Raw genomic sequence first — 17,876 nt, 5'->3', positions numbered from 1 at the left:
TCACAGCTGTCCATGGAGGTGCAGGTCAATTCTGTGTCCAGCTCCACCTGGTACACAGGATGAGACCCTCCCTGTCTGTAGACTGTCTTGCCAGAGTGGTGCATGCTCTGGTTATCTCCCGCTTGGACTACTGCCATGCGCTCTACGTGGGGCTACCTTTGAAGGTGACCCGGAAACTACAACTAATCCAGAACGCGGCAGCTAGACTGGTGACTGGGAGCGGTCTTGAAAGATCTATATTGGCTCCCAGTACGTTTCTGAGCACAGTTCAAAGTGTTGGTGCTGACCTTTAAAGCCCTAAATGGCCTCGGTCCAGTATACCTGAAGGAGCGTCTCCACTCCCATCGTTCTGCCTGGACACTGAGGTCCAGCTCCGAGGGCCGTCTGGCAGTTCCCTCCCTGTGAGAAGCGAGGTTACAGGGAACCAGGCAGAGGGCCTTCTCGGTGGTGGCACCCACCCTGTGGAACGCCCTCCCAGCTGATTTCAAGGAAATAAACAATTATCTGACTTTTAGCAGATATCTGAAGGCAGCCCTGAATAGGGAAATTTTAATTGTTTCACGTTTTGTTGTTGTATGTGCTGGAAGCCACCCAGAGTGACTGAGGCAACCAAGACGGATAGACGGGGTTTAAATAATAATAAAAATTATTAACTACCAACCTCGTTGGAGAAGTTTGCCAGCACGTCCTGCTCATCCCAGCTGCGATTCCGTCCTCTCAGCTTCCCGCTCCTGCTCTCCGCATCGTCCTCTTCAAGGATGAGGCCCCTGTGCCTTTTCCTGGTTCCTTCGCCAGCCTCAGAGTCTTCGGAGAGCAGCAAGGATTTGCTCAGCCTAGAAGCCAGATAGAAAATAGTTGGGTGACCGGATCTCCCTTTACCTTCCCTCGCAGGGTCACGGGAGACAAACTGTAGATTCCCCTTGGGATCTGGCACTTTGGTGGCAACCAGTAAGAGTGACGGGAGGGCTGTGGCTAGAGAGTTCCTAAAAACAAAGGCGCGGCGGTTATTTACGACATTCGGTACCTCCGGCGGGATGGGAAGTCGTGGAGACATCGCTCTGTGTTTCTGCAAAGTTGAGGGCAAAAGGAAGGTAAAGGCTAGAGACATAGAATAGTTGAGTTGGACCCTTGCTGAAATCCACACTTTGCAATTGCAACGGTATTTTGTCTTACTTGATCGCAAAGATCATCTCCTTGTCAATATAGGCTTGTTACAGCCGTAGAATCATACCTTGGTTCTCAAACGCCGAAAACCCAGAAGTGTCCCAGTTTTCGATAGTTTTTTGCGGCTGTCGGCTATTGTTTCCAGGGTGCCTGCACCAATCAGAAGCCGCGCCTTGGTTTTTGAACATTTCGGAAGATAAACGGACTTCCGGATGAGATTAAGTTTGGCACTTTTGTTTTTGCTATTTATTTTGCATTTTTAAGGCTTTTTCGGTTAGTTTGTTTTTGTGACTGTGTGGAACCAAGCACAGCTACAGATTGATGGATTGTGTGACTGTGGAAATGGATAAAAGCCCCCCATCCAAACAACGACTATCATCAGTGCAGGTAAGAAAAAAAAGTAATTTTAATTTTTATCATTACAATGTTGCCTTATTTATTTTACAGTACAGTACATTGATTGTTGCTTTCATTTTATGGATCAATGGTCTCGTTAGATGGTAAAATTCATGTTAAATTGCTGTTTTAGGGGTTGTTTTTAAAAGTCTGGAACGGATTGATCCGTTGTGCATTCCCTTCTATGGGAAAACGCACCTTGGTTTTGGAACGCTTTGGTTTTGGAACAGACTTCTGGAACAGATTAAGTTTGAGAATCAAGTTACCACTGTAAATAAAGAGTTGTGGGGTATCCCTGAAGGGTCATTGAGTCCAAACCCCTGCAATTCAGGAACCTCAACTATAGCATCTCTGACAGATGGGGGTGCCCCCTCTACTTAGAAATCCCCAGTGGAGAAAAGCCCGTAGCACTTTTTGTGGTTGTTACACAGAACGGCGCCCTTGCGTGCAATTTTGATTTCATCCTTTGCCTCTTTCTTTTTCCAGCCACTCTTGGGCACACTTCTTCAGAGCCTAGGGCTTGCCAATCAGAAGGGTCAGCAGTTCGAATCCCCGCGACGGGGTGAGCTCCCGTTGCTCAGTCCCTGCTCCTGCCAACCTAGCAGTTCGAAAGCATGTCAAGTGCTAGTAGATAAATAGGAACCGCTCTGGCGGGAAGGTAAATGGCGTTTCCGTGCGCTGCTCTGGTTCGCCAGAAGCGGCTTAGTCGTGCTGGCCACATGACCCGGAAGCTGTCTGCGGACAACGGCGGCTCGCTCGGCCAATCTAGCAAGATGAGCACGCAACCCCAGAGTCGTCTACGACTGGACCTAACAGTCAGGGGAACCTTTACCTTTATCTAAGGTGCTACTGGACAATTTTTATATATATTTCAACTGCGTCAGACCAACATAGCTACGTACCTGAATTCCCAATTATTTTGTCAATAGAGAGCTGGCTGGCAACTGTTGCAGTAAAGGAACAGGGGGCGGTGCCAGAGGCGTTGGTTTAGGGCACCCTGGGAGCAAAAATCCCAAGGAGAGGTAAGCCTAATTCAATAAATTGTGCCTCAGGCAGAAGAAATTCTGCAGAAAATAAATAAATCACATTCTTGCAAATGTTATTCCACTCCAACTGCTTAAATTTAGCACAGCAGAACTCTGTTCTGAGCTAGCAGGGAGCAGCAAGACATTCTGCAGGGACCTTATCCGTAATTAAGTTCAGCCACTCCCAGGACAGTATGTCCTTGGCGCTTTGAAACGGCAATTAAAAGTTCTCTGGTGAAACAATCATAATCTTGCACCATCAAGAACGGCTGATTCTCTGTTTATTTGGCTTTTGCTAGTCACAGGGGAGGGGCAAGGGGGATTCTGCTCTCCACCCCCCCAATATACTGAAATTGGGAAGGCAACGAGATGTTGAAAGGCAGTCTAGAAATATTGCAAATGAACAAACAACCCCTGCTCTGACTTTCAAGATTCCACCAGGCATTTACACACCTCCAGACTTTGAAAATCTACAGACTCACTCTCTCTCTCTGTACATAAATTCTCAAGATGTTTTAATTCAGCATTTGGTACCCATTGATGCATTTGCACAGGATGGCTACAAACTATATATATTTCTGGGCCAGGATTATGTTCATACGAGACCTGCTGTGGCCCAGGAATTTAGCAGCAGAGTGGCAGCTTGGACATCTGAGGCCACATGGGTAGAGCTGGGCAATATCTGGTTTTCAACACTGTGATATTATCCTCAGCCAGGGCCAGGGCCTTCTCAGTGATGGCTCCGACCTGGTGGAATGTTCTGTCCCTTGAGACCAGGGCCCTACAGGAATTAACCTCCTTCCGCAGGGCCTGTAAGACAGAGCTATTCCGCCTGGCTTTCAATTTGAACTTAGCCTGGTCTTTTATTCCCCTTCCTTCCCTCCCCCTCCCCATTTTATTACCCGCTCTGGGATCCCACAGCTAATTCTCCCCTGGTCTCCTCGCTGGCCCAAATAGGACTAATTTAGCCAGCTAGCCCTGGTGGTCATCTAATGTTTATTGGATGGATTTCCCTCCTAAATTGATTTTTGAATTCTGAATTTATTGTTATATTTTATACTGTATTTTATGCTGTTTTTTTTTTTTTTGCATCAATTAAGTGTTTTAAATTTGTTGTTAGCTGCCCTGAGCCCAGTTTTCTGAACCAGGAAGGGCGGGGTATAAATAAAAATTTATTATTAGTTATTTATTATTATCACCAGCTAAACATCGTGATGTATATCGCTATGTCACGATGTCTGAAATCAGGATGGAGTTATGTGGAGTCTTGAAACCCCTTTACTCCCTGCTATGTTATGCTCCAGCCTGCGAGACAGAAGCTATCCTGAGACCCACCAGCAGTTTCTTTTCTTTTTTGGGGGGGGGCAGCTTTCCAAGCCAGATTCAGCTGCAAGGGGGCACTGGGGACATCTGCAAACTAAGGAGTAATTTATATTGTTAGGATATTCCCGTTCCACCTTAAAAGGGAGCAGGCTTTGGGAGTCAGAGTCTGCGCATGTCCTATTCACAGGATGTTTATGTTCTTGCTGTTTCCTTTCGTTTTCTCAGTTGGCCAGAGATGCTGACACAGAATGGACGTGTTTTCTTTTGTTCTGTTCTACGCTAAATAAAGTCTGTAAATAATGCTCTTCTGCTCTTCTGCGGTGCAAGCTTTTGACTGTGCTTTCTGCTGAAAGAGGGTGCACCAGCCTAGGAATGATGCTAGGAATTTCCAGAGGCTTCGTGCCTCTAACTGTTGGATCTGCGTGACTACGGGAGGCTGATGGACGTCTCCGAGCTCCGGCTTGGGGGCTCAGATGGACGTTATCTCCCTGGCAGTTTCCCAACAACAAGGTTTCGGGCCCAGATTCACGGCACCTACAGGAGAGTAAAGCTGCAACAGACTGCGTTTGAGAGGTATGAAGGGGGGGAAAGCGAAAGCAAAGGGACGCTTTTCTGTTTTACCTCGCAAGGAGTCTTTGATCTCCGGCAGATTAATTGGCCTGGGAGCCGAGCCAAAGAGGCTTCGTGATTAATGGCTGCCAAGATAAGGAGTCTTTGAAGGCATAAGGCTCACGGCTAATGCCAAAAGCTGGAATGGAGTTTTTCCAAGCTTATGGAAATGCTGAATGCCCTAAGTTGGATGGGCAGAATTATGAAACCTGGGCAAAATGGTGTGAGAGTTTGCTGCGTCAGTTTGGGGTATGGCATGTCGTTTCTGAAGCCCCCCCAGTTCCTCTGACAGAGAAATGGAAATCGCAAAATTCGAAAGCGATAGACGTAATAGTCCTATCCGTATCTCTTGAGGAAATTAAGACGCTGGCTGGCAACACCACTGCACGTGGAATGTGGACTGCTTTGATGAAAGCTCATTTGCCAGTAATCCCAGCCCAGAGTTTGACTGCATCGGAGGTCCTAGCTGTTTCCCAGAATGCGATTGAGTGCAGGGATGCTGAGGGCACCGGTTGCAAGCTGCAGGGGGAGCTGACCGTCACGTCATCCCAGGCAGCCTTCCAGCCTCCAGAGGGAGCCAAGGAGTCGGCAGCTGAGAGCTCTGTTTCTCATGGGAACCAAGGTCATCGCCTTTGCAGAGGCCGGAAAGGCAGAGGTAAACACAGGCAGCCACCTGCAGATGGCCAGGAGCAGAGGGAGGGTGAAGAGCCCGCGCAAGGGAAAAACAAAGCATTGTTTGCTGGCACAGCTTCACCAAAGGCTAAAGGCACGTCTGCTGACCAGAAGCAGGGGGGCAAGCTGCAAAAGCCCACGCCAGTGGAAAGCAAGGTTTTGCTTGCTGGCACAGCTTCACCAAAGGCTAAAGGCAAGTCTGCTGGCCAGGAGCAGCAGGGGGGCAAGCTGCGAAACAAGGGTTTGCTTGCTGTAAAGACTGCTCCAACAGCCAAAGGCAGGTTTATTATCGATTCAGGTGCGTCCCACCATATTACGAAGGACAGGCATCTCTTTATCTCCTTCAAGCCCCAAGAAGGTGAGATCCACCTGGCTGATGGAAGGACGTTGCAAATTGCAGGAGAAGGGACTGTGAAACTTGCAAGTCTGCACACAACCATCAGCGGTGTACTTTATGTTCCGGAAGCTGCTAGCAATTTGCTGAGCGTCCCGCAGCTTACTGGGCGTGGTTTTCAGATTTCCTTCAAGAGGAGCGTCTGTGTCATCAGTAAAGGCAAAGAGGACTATTTGCATGCAAAGTTTATAGATGGTTTGTTCCATATAACTTATGATGACACTGCTGTTGTATCTAATCCTGATTCTTGTTGTGTTGCACAAACTAACAAAGTTCTTCATGCAGGTTGCATTCACGATGCGCATCGCCGGTTTGGTCACCTCTCTTGGAAGGCACTGGCCAAGATGCCAGAGGTGGTTGAGGGTTTGAACATCAAACCCTGTAAATTTCACATGAAATGTGTATCTTGTGCAGAGAACAAGGTGAAGGTTGCTCCAAAAGGCAAGGAGTCTAGCAGGCAGGCTTCCAAACCCTACCAGCTAGTGCATGCGGACCTGGTTGGGCCACTTGCGCCCTCTTTAGGAGGAGCAAGGTACTTCATGATTCTGATTGATTCTTTTTCCAGGTACATTCATGTGTATTTGCTCGAACAGAAATCGCAAGCGTTTCCGAGGTTTAAGGAATTCTGTGCTTGGTTGGAGAATGTGCACGGTAAACGTATTTCTTGTTTGTTTACTGATCGGGGCAGGGAGTTTACTTCTCAGCAGTTTGAAGCTTTCCTGACTGAGAAGGGAATCCAGCATGACATGTCAACGCCCAGATCGCCATGGATGAATGGTCTTGCGGAGAGAGCAAATCAAACATTGCTGCAAGGAATCAAAACCTTGTTGCATGATGCCAATCTCCCTGATAAGTTTTGGGGGGAGGCTCTGGGGAATTTGGTTTATTCCTTTAATCGCAGATTGTCATCACCCATTGGTTGTACCCCCTATGAGAAGATGTTTGGCAAGAAGCCCAACATCAAGCACATGAAAATCTTTGGTTCTGACATGTGGATACGCACACAACAAACCAACAAGCTTGGGAAGCGTGGGGCACATGGTTTGTTCATGGGGTACGAAAAAGGTGCATACAGGGTATGGATGACTGACTCTAAGTCCATTAAGTTCACAAGGAGTGTTGCGTACAATCCTAAGTGGGGGGAAAATGTGGGAATTTTCCAGAGTTACCCAGAGGAGGATGAAGGTGATGTCAAGCAAGCAGCTAAAGCTGAGGAAGCTGCTGAGGATGATGATGATGAGGATGATGATGATGATGATCAGAGTTCGGATTCCAGTTCAGTGGGCGGCACTGCTGCTGCTGCTGGTGTCAGTGACAGTGACGACACAGCAGACTACCAGAGCGCAAAGGCCTCAGTCAGACCATCTGATGCGTCTGACAATGAACTGGAAGAACCACTGTTCACCATTGGTCATTTTTCTCCTAAGAAAGAGGAGATGAGTCCAGAAGACTTGCGTCTAGTACGCAGATCTGAAAGGGCGACCAAGGGCAGACCTCCAAAGAGGTATGCTGATGAGTTTGCTAAGACAGCAACAGCTGTTCTTAGTAGCTCAGAGAAGGTGTGGGAACCTTCAAGCTTCAAAGAGGTTCAGGAGTTAACCTCTAAAGATGCTGAGCCTTGGCTTAGTGCCATGAAGGCTGAAGTTGATTCCTTGAACAGGAACCAAACTTGGGAACTGGTACCGGTAGTCCCAGGAATGAGACTGGTTGGCAGCAAATGGGTCTTCAAGGCCAAGACAGACCAGAATGGCAAGGTAGTCAGACACAAAGCCAGATTGGTTGCCAGAGGTTTTTCACAGGTACCAGGACAGGATTACCACGAGACCTACTCACCCACAGTCAAATATGAGAGCATTCGGCTGATGCTCAAGGTCGCTGCGGAGGAGAAACTGCATGTTTCCCATCATGACATTAATACAGCTTTTTTGTACGGGATTTTGAATGAACAGCTGTACATGCTTCCACCTGATGGGATGGAGATACAGAAGGGTATGGTCTGTAAACTGCGGAAATCCTTATATGGTCTTAAGCAGAGTGCCAGGTGTTGGAACACTAAACTCACTGAGACGTTGCTTTCTCTAGGTTTTCACCAGGGCAAAGCTGATCCATGTGTGTTTGTCAAGGAGGAGGGGCAAAACAAACTGTATTGTTTATGTTTTGTTGATGATCTTCTGATGTTTTGGAAGAATCAGGCTTTTTACCAAAGCACCCTAGCTCAACTGAAGGAGCACTTTGACATGAAGGATCTTGGTGAGGTATCCAACTATCTTTCTCTGCAGGTGGAGAAGGACCAAGCAGGTAATTTTCTGGTACACCAAACACAGAAAATTGCTGATGTATTAACCAGGTTGAATTTGGTTGATGCAAACCCAGCAGACACACCGATGGTGACAGGTTACCAGGTAGACAGTACTGCTGAAGCGTTTTCTGACACAACGCTATACAGATGCATTCTAGGCAAGCTGAATTTCATTGCCAGATGTTCAAGACCTGACATAGCTGTAAGCTGTAATCTGCTTAGCAGACATGCCAACAATCCTACGGTTCAGGATTGGAAAGCTCTGAAGCGCATAGCCCGCTATTTGAAAGGGACTATGCACTACAGGCTGAGGTTCACCAGTCAGAAGACTGGAGGTCTTGAAATCTTTGCTGATGCAAGTTTTGGAAGTGACACCACGGATGGTACAAGCACTTCTGGAGTATGCTACATGTACAACCACTGCCTGTTTGACTGGTTGTGCAAGAAGCAGACAACAGTGAGCCTAAGTTCCTGTGAAGCAGAACTCAATGCTCTGTCATTTTCACTCATGGATTGTGAATGGTTGATGCAACTGTTTAAGGACATCAGGGTGTCTGTGAAATGTCCTGTACAAGTGTATCAAGACAATAGATCTTGTTTGGCTTTGCTGAACTCCGAGAGTTGCAAGCAGAGAACCAAGTACTTGCAGATTAAGTTACATCGTGCAAGAGAGTGTATCCAGAAAGGACTGATTCAGGTGTCCTACATGGCAGGAAATGAAATTCCTGCTGATCTGTTGTCTAAGGTTGTTAACAAAGAACAACTTAAGGTTTATGTACAAAGGTTGCAATTGGGTTGAACCACAGGTACAACAGGTTACACGGAAAGGGGGAGGATGTTAGGATATTCCCGTTCCACCTTAAAAGGGAGCAGGCTTTGGGAGTCAGAGTCTGCGCATGTCCTATTCACAGGATGTTTATGTTCTTGCTGTTTCCTTTCGTTTTCTCAGTTGGCCAGAGATGCTGACACAGAATGGACGTGTTTTCTTTTGTTCTGTTCTACGCTAAATAAAGTCTGTAAATAATGCTCTTCTGCTCTTCTGCGGTGCAAGCTTTTGACTGTGCTTTCTGCTGATAAAGAGGGTGCACCAGCCTAGGAATGATGCTAGGAATTTCCAGAGGCTTCGTGTCCCTAACTGTTGGATCTGCGTGACCACGGGAGGCCGATGGACGTCCAGAACTCCGGCTTGGGGGCTCAGATGGACGTTATCTCCCTGGCAGTTTCCCAACATATATAACGTACAACCCTATCTTACAAGATATGGGTTCAGTTCTAAGGCTCCACATATACACAAAAAAGCACACGGTGTGTCCACCCACCATGTATTGGGGGGCGGAGTTCCTGCTCCGAGGTCCACGCACAAAGACAAAATTGTGTAAAAGCCACCAGAAACACACACAGACATTCCTACCTGTCCAGAGCAGATTTTGCCCTCCATATCACTTACTGGGCTCTGGGATGTTTGCATAATTAATTAATTAATTAATTAATAATATAATATTTGTACCCCGCCCATCTGGCTGGGTTTCCCCAGCCACTCTGGGCGGCTTCCAACAAAGATTAAAAATACATTTAAATGTCACACATTAAAACTTCCATAAACAGGGCCCCAGAGCCCCCGCACCTCTTTGCTGGAAATAAAAGGTTTTATCAGCCTCTTAAAAAGCTTTTTTTTCCCGTGGTGCATGTCCCCCCATTCTCCAATTATTTAGTTTTACCACCATCCTCACAAAGCTGCAATCATGTTAAGTACAGATGAGCGTAAGTTGCAGGCCCTCTGCATATCGTGCAATTGCATCTTACGGGGTGTGTATGTGTTTTCAGTTCCAAGACTTCTGCAATACAGTCGTACCTTGGAAGTCGAACGGAATCCATTCCAGGAGTCCGTTCGACTTCCAAAAAGTTTGGAAACCAAAGTGTGGCTTCTGATTGGCTGCAGGAAGCTCCTGCAGCCAACCGGAAGCTGCGGAAGCCCCGCCGGACGTTCAGCTTCCAAAAACAGTTTGCAAACCGGAATCGTCACTTCCGGGTTTGCGGAGTTCAGGAGCCAAAATGTTTGGGAACTAAGCTGTTCCAAAACCAAGGTATGAAACAGTGCATACTCACACACTTGGAACCGAAACCCTGTGCAAGCATTTGATGCCACTGCTAGATTTTGAGAGGCCGCCTAAGTTCCCGCAAGATCTTGCAGGAGCATCCCAGGCCCAGAGGGAGGAGAGCGGCAGGCTTGGTCCTGTCCCCACACTGAGCTTGAGGGGTTCCAGCCAGCCTTCAAGCCCATAGATTTGAAATTTCACAACTTAAGTGCACATCAGATGCGGCCATACTGCAGACATTCCCCTTCCCCTAGCAGCTCTTGATTATTTTTAACGAATTTAAAATATATTGCATGCCGCCTTGAGGCCAGGTGTAAACACTCCAAATAAATGAATGAATCAATAGTCTTGAACTAAGCGGTATGGAATAGCGGAGGAGGAAGTAAAGGATCTGTGCAGCAACACACATGGATCTGGATGGCCAAATTCGGTATTCTGCCTTTAAGGAAATGGATAATTCCAGACCCTCTCGATGCAGAATGCGGCTTCTTTCAAGATTCCCATCATGTTTGTCCACACAGACATATACAACAGTACCTTGGCTCTCAAACACCTTGGTACTTGAACAACTTGAAACCTGAACACTGCAAACGCGGAAGCATGTGTTCCAGTATGCAAACTTTTTCCGGAAGCCGAACATACTCCGCTTGAAGTGTTACACTTTAGATTTCAGTGTTACGCTGAGATCTGTCTGTTTTGGCTATTTATTTTGCATTTTTGTTTTTGTGGCTCCTTCTGCTTTTGTGACTGTGTGGAACGCAGTTCAGCTACTGATGATTGATGGATTGTGTGACTGCAGTACATTGTTGATTGCTTTCGTTTGATGGATCAGTGGCCTCGTTAGATAGTAAAATTCATGTTAAATTTCAGTTTTCGGGGTTGCTTTGAAAAGTCTTGAACGGATTAACACATTTTGCATTCCTTTCTATGGGAAAGTGCGCCTCGGTTTTGGAACGCTTTGGTTTTGGAACGGACTTCCGGGACGGATTAAGTTTGAGAACCAAGGGACCACTGTACACATCAAACACACTTACACAAGCCCCAGATAGCAGCAATTTCCCCATGTTTCCCAAACCAGCTAAGCAGATGAACAGGGTTACGAAGAGACGGAGATTTGCGAAGACACACTGGACAAACAGCAAGAGAGGAAAAGGAGGAGAGAGAGACCGAGGGAGAGAGCAGGAACTGCACACCCACATTGCCTGTTAAGCCCTTGGCAGAACCATTAAGGCTCCGCCTTGGCAAAAGACTCTAGGAAAGTAAGAACAAGTTCACCATGTCCAAGCAGGATTCCTTAAAGCCGCTTCACTTCTAATATGTCCCAGACTCCTGAGCAGAGGCGAAGCAATTATTTAAAAAATCCTCCATTAGGGAGCGAAGACGGAAGCAAAAGAAGAATCGGTGCCCTGGACAGGACCCAGGAAGACCCAGGTATCTTCTACACAGATCTACAATGGCGACAGTGCGCAGAGGCCATTGCCAGGATCAGGGCCCCACACATAAGCAAGCGGACTCGTCTTGTGTGCTGGTCTGCTGTTCAGCTACCAAAACAACCTCTCTTCCCACCCTGCTTTGCTCATCCAGCGTTCCCTCCATGTGTGGCAGCAGCCCACCCCTTTCTGCCGCACTCTGTGGCCACAAGCCATGGGCGCCTTGCGCGGCAACCCTTCTCCGAGATGCATGCACCTGCCGACTCAGCCCTGCGCTGGAAGAGAGCGTGTGTGTGCGCGCAAGAGAGAGAGAGAGCCGAAGAGACCCTGCTGCCCACGGCTTTCCCCGCAGTCCAGCCTTACTTTCCGCTCCTGCTGTCCCTCTTCCCTCTCTCCATAGGGGGCGGCACTGCGCTCGGTCCATGCTTCCTCTTCCTGGGCCTTCCTGGGCCTCGTCTGGACAAGCTTCTACTTTTCTCGTCATGCTTTTCCCTTAAAAGAAACCACAGGCTGGGCTGTTAACCAAAAGCGACACAGGCATCAAAAATAAAATAAGCCGTCAAAAGAAAGAGAGGAAGAAATGGGAAGGAGACCGCCGAAAGCCAGCTAGATCCATCACCAAACATCTAAAACTGCCCTACGCTCAGATCTGACGCCTCCAGGAAGGCCACCGTAAATCCAAGGCCATATCCATGATCATGTCCTGCTCTCGACGTTTTTGCAAAGCTCAGTTCAAAGCACACCAATAACAGATGCCACCAAGAGGAGAATGAGGAAAGCCAAGGAGGAGAGTCTAGGGACAGCGGCGCCAACCAGGCAGCCGTGGAAGGCCGTAGGGGGGCTCCTCCGCGGCAACTTACTCTGAGTCTCTCCGCCGCTGCAGTTTCACCAGCTCACGCTGCTTCTCCTTGTACCTCCTCTGCAGCTCAGCCAGCCTCATCCTGAAGTCCAGCTCCATGGGATCCATGTTCTCGATGGCCGACTTGATGGAGTGCATCTGAGAGGAGAAGAGTTGGGGATGCAGTAGGAACGGAGGCGGGGAAGGAAAAGAAGAAGAAGAGAGGATAGTGAGGGTAATGATGAGAGGGCAGCTCAGAAGGCAACACGGACCCACCTGCAACTCATGATGATGATAATAATAATAATAATAATAATAATAATTCATTTTTATTTGTATCCTGCCCTCCCTGGCCGAAGCCAGGCTCAGAGCAGTTAACATCATAAAAATAACACGATATGCATAAAAATGGGCATCAATTAATTAAAATACATCTTAAAATTAAATTCGGCAAGTTAAAATCTGGGCAGGTGGCAATTATCAGGTTGGAATTGAGAGTGGTTAATACTTGCCAGGACCAACTGTTTCCACTGATCACACAAGGACCTGTGAGCGGGTTGGGGACCTCCTTTGGGCTTGTTTCATACAAAAGAAAGTAAGTCAAACTGCATCCTGCCCTGCCCTGTGGAACACCATCCCACCAGATGTCAAAAAGAACAACAACTACCAGACTTTTAGAAGACATCTGAAGGCAGCCCTCTTTAGGGAAGCTTTTAATGTTTAATAGGTTATTGTATTTTAATATTCTGCTGGAAGCCGCCCAGAGTGGCTGGGGAAACCCAGCCAGATGGGCGGGGTATAAATAAATAAATAAATAAATAAATAAATAAATAAATAAATAAATAAATAAATTATTATTATTATTATTATTATTATTATTATTATTATTATTATTATTACTGCCACCACCCGATGCCTCCCCCATCGCCACCTTTCAGAGCCAAGTCAGCTGCAAAGAATTCCTCACCGGTTCGTCTTTCTTCTGCATCCAGCTGTACTTTTTGTTGGGATCCAGTTCCCGGGGCAGGCGGATGTTTTTCAAGCTGTCCATGAAGGGGTTTGAGAGGACTTCCATGAGCATCTGAGTGCTAGCAGCTAGCAGGCTCTCCAGGGTCGGGCGGGCGGCAAAGCTCTCCAGACCTGCTTGGGAGGCAGTTTGGGCTTCGGTTAGAAGGATGGAGAAGTCTCAGGTTCACAGAGAGAGAGGGGCAGCCCTAAGCCACACACACGTAACACACAATGGCCTGGTTTGGATGAAACAGCCAGATCATGACTTGGCTGTGTGTCCCCAGCCTTTGCTCCAATTCCCTCTCCCAACTCTCCTGGGTTTGGGACACAGTTTGGCAACAAACCAAGAACTGGAAACCGGCTTCAAAGCACAAATGCATGGATTGGGGGGGGAGTGGACCACAGGGAGAACTTCCTATCCCCTTCTCATAGCTCTAGAACCCAGGTTCATTCAGTAGAGCTAAATGGTGGGCTTCTTCAGCTATGGCAGTGGAATCCACAGCTTCCGTACGAAGGCATAGGGGTGGCCACTGACCTGCGCAGGTTTAGAAGAGGTTCATAGGAACCACAATGCACAAAGGTACCAATGGCTACCAGCCGCAATGGCTACGGTCTACCTCCACTGCTGGAGACAGTGTGCCTCCGAAACACCAGGGACTGGGAACTACAGGCGGGGAGAGAGAGCTGTTGAGCTCAGGGGTTGCTTGTGGGCATCTCCCAGCCCCCTGCGAAAACAGATGCTGGTCTAGATGGGCCCCTGGCCATTCTAAGAAAACTATAGTTTGAGAAAGCCGTAACTGACCTAGTTCAGCAATAAGAGGAAATCATGGCACACAGTGAACCAACAGTCAAGAGGGGGCCCAAGGAGAGCAATCATAAAACCCCCTGAAATCTTAGTTAAGGAATACCTGACAGATGGCCTTCCAAGCTTTGCTTAAAAACCTCCAAGGAAAGATACCACCTCTCTTGGGAGTCAGTTCTGCTGTCAAATGACTCTCTGTGTCAGGAGGTTATTCCTAATGTTTAGTCCTTCCTTATAAATTGAGTACATTGGTTTCTGGAGCAGCAGAAAACTAGCTTGCTCCACACAGCAGTCCTCCAGCTATCTGAAGGTGGCTCTCATGTCACCTCTCAGTCGTCCAGGCTAAACATACCCGACTCCCTCGTAAGGCTGTAGAGCGCATGTGTCTTTGAGCATAGCCTCTGCAGTTCCTTGCACTGACCCAGGCCTTGTTCCTGAGCAGGACCCCCAAACGCACCTTGCCTTTGAGAGGAGCCGTGGCTCAGAGGCAAAAAAGGTGTTTTGCATGATGCAGACTCCCCCCTCCCCAGTTCAACCCAGTTAAAAAGCATCTTGGGCGGCTGGGAATGAGCAAGACCCTTGCCTGTGATTCTGGAGTCTGCTAAGTCAGAGGAGGCAATCCTGTCTAAATGGACCAGTGATCTGACTCTGCAAAGAGGCAGCATCAGAAACTCATTCAGCTCTAGGAGGCAGCAGTTGGACTTTTGCAGTCCAAGCCCATGCAGTCCAAGACTGAGGTCCTGCAATGTTCAGCAAGTGCCTTGCCCTCTGTGCATTTGTCTCTCTCTCTCTCTCTCTCTCTCTCTCTCCAGCGCAAGGAACGCAGCCCTCTGCCCCCCAAAACCCACCTTCTGCCTCCTGCCTCCTCTTCTCCAGCTCCAGCTCGGCGATTTCGCTCAGCAGCGTGATCCCTTGCAGGAAAGTGTGTTCCGGCGACAGGCTAGAGGACACCTCCAGGTTCACCACCGCCTCTTGGGTGACGCCGTCACCCACCAGCAGCGGGCATGCCTGGGGCAGCTCGGCCGCGGCCACCAGGGCGTTCATCCCGGCCAGGGGGTCTTCTGGCTTGATATCCAGGGCTGAGACGAGGCAGGAGACCGGCTCGCTCCCACAGCAGGGCCTCTCTGGGAGCGGCTCCTCTTCCGGAACGAGGACGGGGAATTCCCTCCCCTGCGGAGAGCGGATGTGAGGCAGCTCCAGGGACAGCGACTGCTCCTCCGCCTGCTCGGCCGGCCGGTGCAATAACGCGCCTTCGTAGTCGACGTGGACGGGGCAAGTGTTGGCGTCTGCAGCCTCCGCTTGGCTCTCCAGATCTGCAGGGCAGGCCATCGCTTCGTACACAGGTTGGCAGTCCTGAAGAGCTTCTGCTTCTTCCTCCTCTTCCTCTTCCTCCTCTTCTTCTTCATGCCTCAAGCTGCTCAAGGCCTTGCCGTGGCACATGAGGAGCCCTCGGCCACCCACGTCCTGGAGCGGGCGAGCCACGGAGGCCGCCAGGTCCAGGGCTCCCACGTCCTGCTTGCAGATGTCCCCGTCATGGTTTGCGTCCAGCTCCAGCTCCGTCTTCACTCGTTCTTCCAGAGGTTCCTCCTCGTCTTCTTCTTCTTCTTCCTCCTCCTCCTCTTCGTCTGCCCGCATGGGCTTCACGATTTTGGACGGGGAGAGGTGGGTGGGCTTGACCTCTGGGGAAAGGGCCAGGCCCTCGGGGTCCCCAGCGGGCAGCGGGACGTCGGGCGCCAAGCCATCTGCGTCCGAGGCGGCCGTTGGCTGGAGGAGGTATGGGTAGTGTCTTCTGAAAGAAGCCGGGAGGGCCTGGAATGGGTATCCCGAAGGAATCTCTGCAGGGGGAGGGAGAGAGAAGCTGGGATCATGGCCAGAAAGCAAGGAGGAGGCCCAAGGACCCCTCACCCTACAAACAGATATGGCTGACATATCTCAGCTAAAGCACCCATGACACATGGCCACCCAACCTTTAATGACGTTCCCCTGGCAGAAAAGAGGGTCCACGTCTTGTTTAACCGTCATGAATAGTTCCAGATACTCATGCACCTGTAATTTATTTACTTCGGTTTTATTTTATGCCTGCATTTGTTCAACAGAGATCTGCAACTGTACAGGGGCTATGCACATTGTCATCAGATCCTGTGCGAGAACTCTTGTGTTTTGCAAAATATTGTACAATCTTTTTCTGAAAATGAATAAAATTACTGCAAGAAAGGGAGGAAGGAGCCCCTTTCTTCCCAAGGGAGAAGAATTGCAATAATAAATAATAATAATAATAATAATAATAATTTATTATTATTTATACCGCACCCGTCTGGCTGGGTTTCCCCAGTCACTCTGGGTGGCTTCCAACACAATATTAAAATACAGTAATGCATCAAACATTAAAAGCTTCCCTAAACAGGGAACATTGGCCTGGGTCATAGAATCATAGAATTGGAATAGATCACAAGGGCCATCGAGTCCAAGCCCCTGCCAAGCAGGAAACACCATCAGAGCACTCCTGACATATGGTTGTCAAGCCTCTGCTTAAAGACCTCCAAAGTAGGAGACTCCACCACACTCCTTGGCAGCAAATTCCACTGTCAAACAGCTCTTGCTGTCAGGAAGTTTTTCCTAATGTTTAGGTGGAATCTTCTTTCTTGTAGTTTGGATCCATTGCTCCGTGTCCGCTTCTCTGGAGCAGCAGAGAACAACCTTTCTCCCTCCTCTATGTGACATCCTTTTATATATTTGAACATGGCTATCATATCACCCCTTAACCTCCTCTTCTCCAGGCTAAACATGCCCAGCTCCCTTAGCCGTTCCTCATAAGGCATCGTTTCCAGGCCTTTGACCATTTTGGTTGCCCTCCTCTGGACACGTTCCAGTTTGTCAGGTCTTGCTGCTATATACCTGCTGGGATTGACAAGGCATATGACCCTCACCTGGATCTCATTTAATTCTAAAGCAGACCTGGAAGGTTTTCCTTAATTGCACCCAACAAGAAGCCAGGATTCAGGACCTTTTTTTAAAAAGGCTGGCAATTTTCTAACACTTCTGTTTGCAGAGACAGGCTTGAATGTGTGTGAGAAGGAAGAGTGAGCAGGGTTTGGCAGAGGTCTGTAAGTCTTAGCGGTTTTAAATGTTATTCATCAATCGATTAGATGGGGGGGGCGGGGAGAAAGCAAATACTTCCTCAGGAAGCACCCACATTGTTTTTAGTTAAGGCATGCATTGAGATCGCCTTGCCCCACACCTGCCCCCTGGGCTGCTTTGATTGGCAGAATTGGTCCCACAATACCTGTTCTTCATTTGTAAGAACTCAGTTGTTTAGTGTGGCAGACCCTAGACCCTGACACTCCCTGCCGATTGACAATGTTATAGTGAATTGTTGTCCCTTGTCTTCCCTTCCCCCACTGCCCTGCTCACAGTTGTGATGAATATTCCTACCTTATGATTGGTCTGTGTCACCATTAAGAAAAGGAGGTCGGAAGAGGCCAATATAGATGTCCCTGGATCATGTGACTGTTCTTCTTTAAGTTCTCAAAGCTCTTAACCTAGCTCAAGGTTATACCTGAGGTATACCTGAGTATACCTGAAGGAGCGTCTCCATCCTTCAGCCCGGACTCTGAGGTCCAGCTCCGAGGGCCTTCTGGCAGTTCCCTCCCTGTGAGAAGCAAAGATACAGGGAACCAGGCAGAGGGCCTTCTTGGTGGTGGCTCCCGCCCTGTGGAATGCCCTCCCATCAGATGTCAAGGAACAACTACCTGACTTTTAGAAGACATCGGAAGGCAGCCCTGTTTAGGGAAGTTTTTAATGTTTGAAGTTTTATTCTGTT

At 48.5% G+C, this 17,876-nt stretch overlaps 1 protein-coding gene across 4 annotated transcripts in view; it reads right to left on the bottom strand.

The window, feature by feature from the left end:
* TNRC18 (trinucleotide repeat containing 18) overlaps positions 1–17,876 on the bottom strand; it is a 121,280-nt gene that overhangs the window by 36,907 nt on the left and 66,497 nt on the right. For 3 of the 4 annotated variants that reach the window (XM_083474640.1, XM_083474637.1, XM_083474638.1), the window contains 5 exons: positions 14,905–15,891; positions 13,214–13,386; positions 12,269–12,405; positions 11,772–11,900; positions 662–833 (listed from right to left, as the gene is read on the bottom strand). In XM_083474640.1, coding sequence (XP_083330766.1) covers positions 662–833; positions 11,772–11,900; positions 12,269–12,405; positions 13,214–13,386; positions 14,905–15,891 — 1,598 coding nt within the window. The remainder of the gene's footprint in view (positions 1–661; positions 834–11,771; positions 11,901–12,268; positions 12,406–13,213; positions 13,387–14,904; positions 15,892–17,876) is intronic. The other variant, XM_083474639.1, reaches the window with a different exon arrangement.

Source organism: Podarcis liolepis (assembly GCF_965112155.1).
Source record: "Podarcis liolepis genome assembly, chromosome: 14".
NCBI lineage: Eukaryota > Metazoa > Chordata > Lepidosauria > Squamata > Lacertidae > Podarcis > Podarcis liolepis.
The sequence above is the reverse complement of the archived record's forward strand: the minus strand, read 5'-3'. Positions and strand labels throughout refer to the sequence as shown.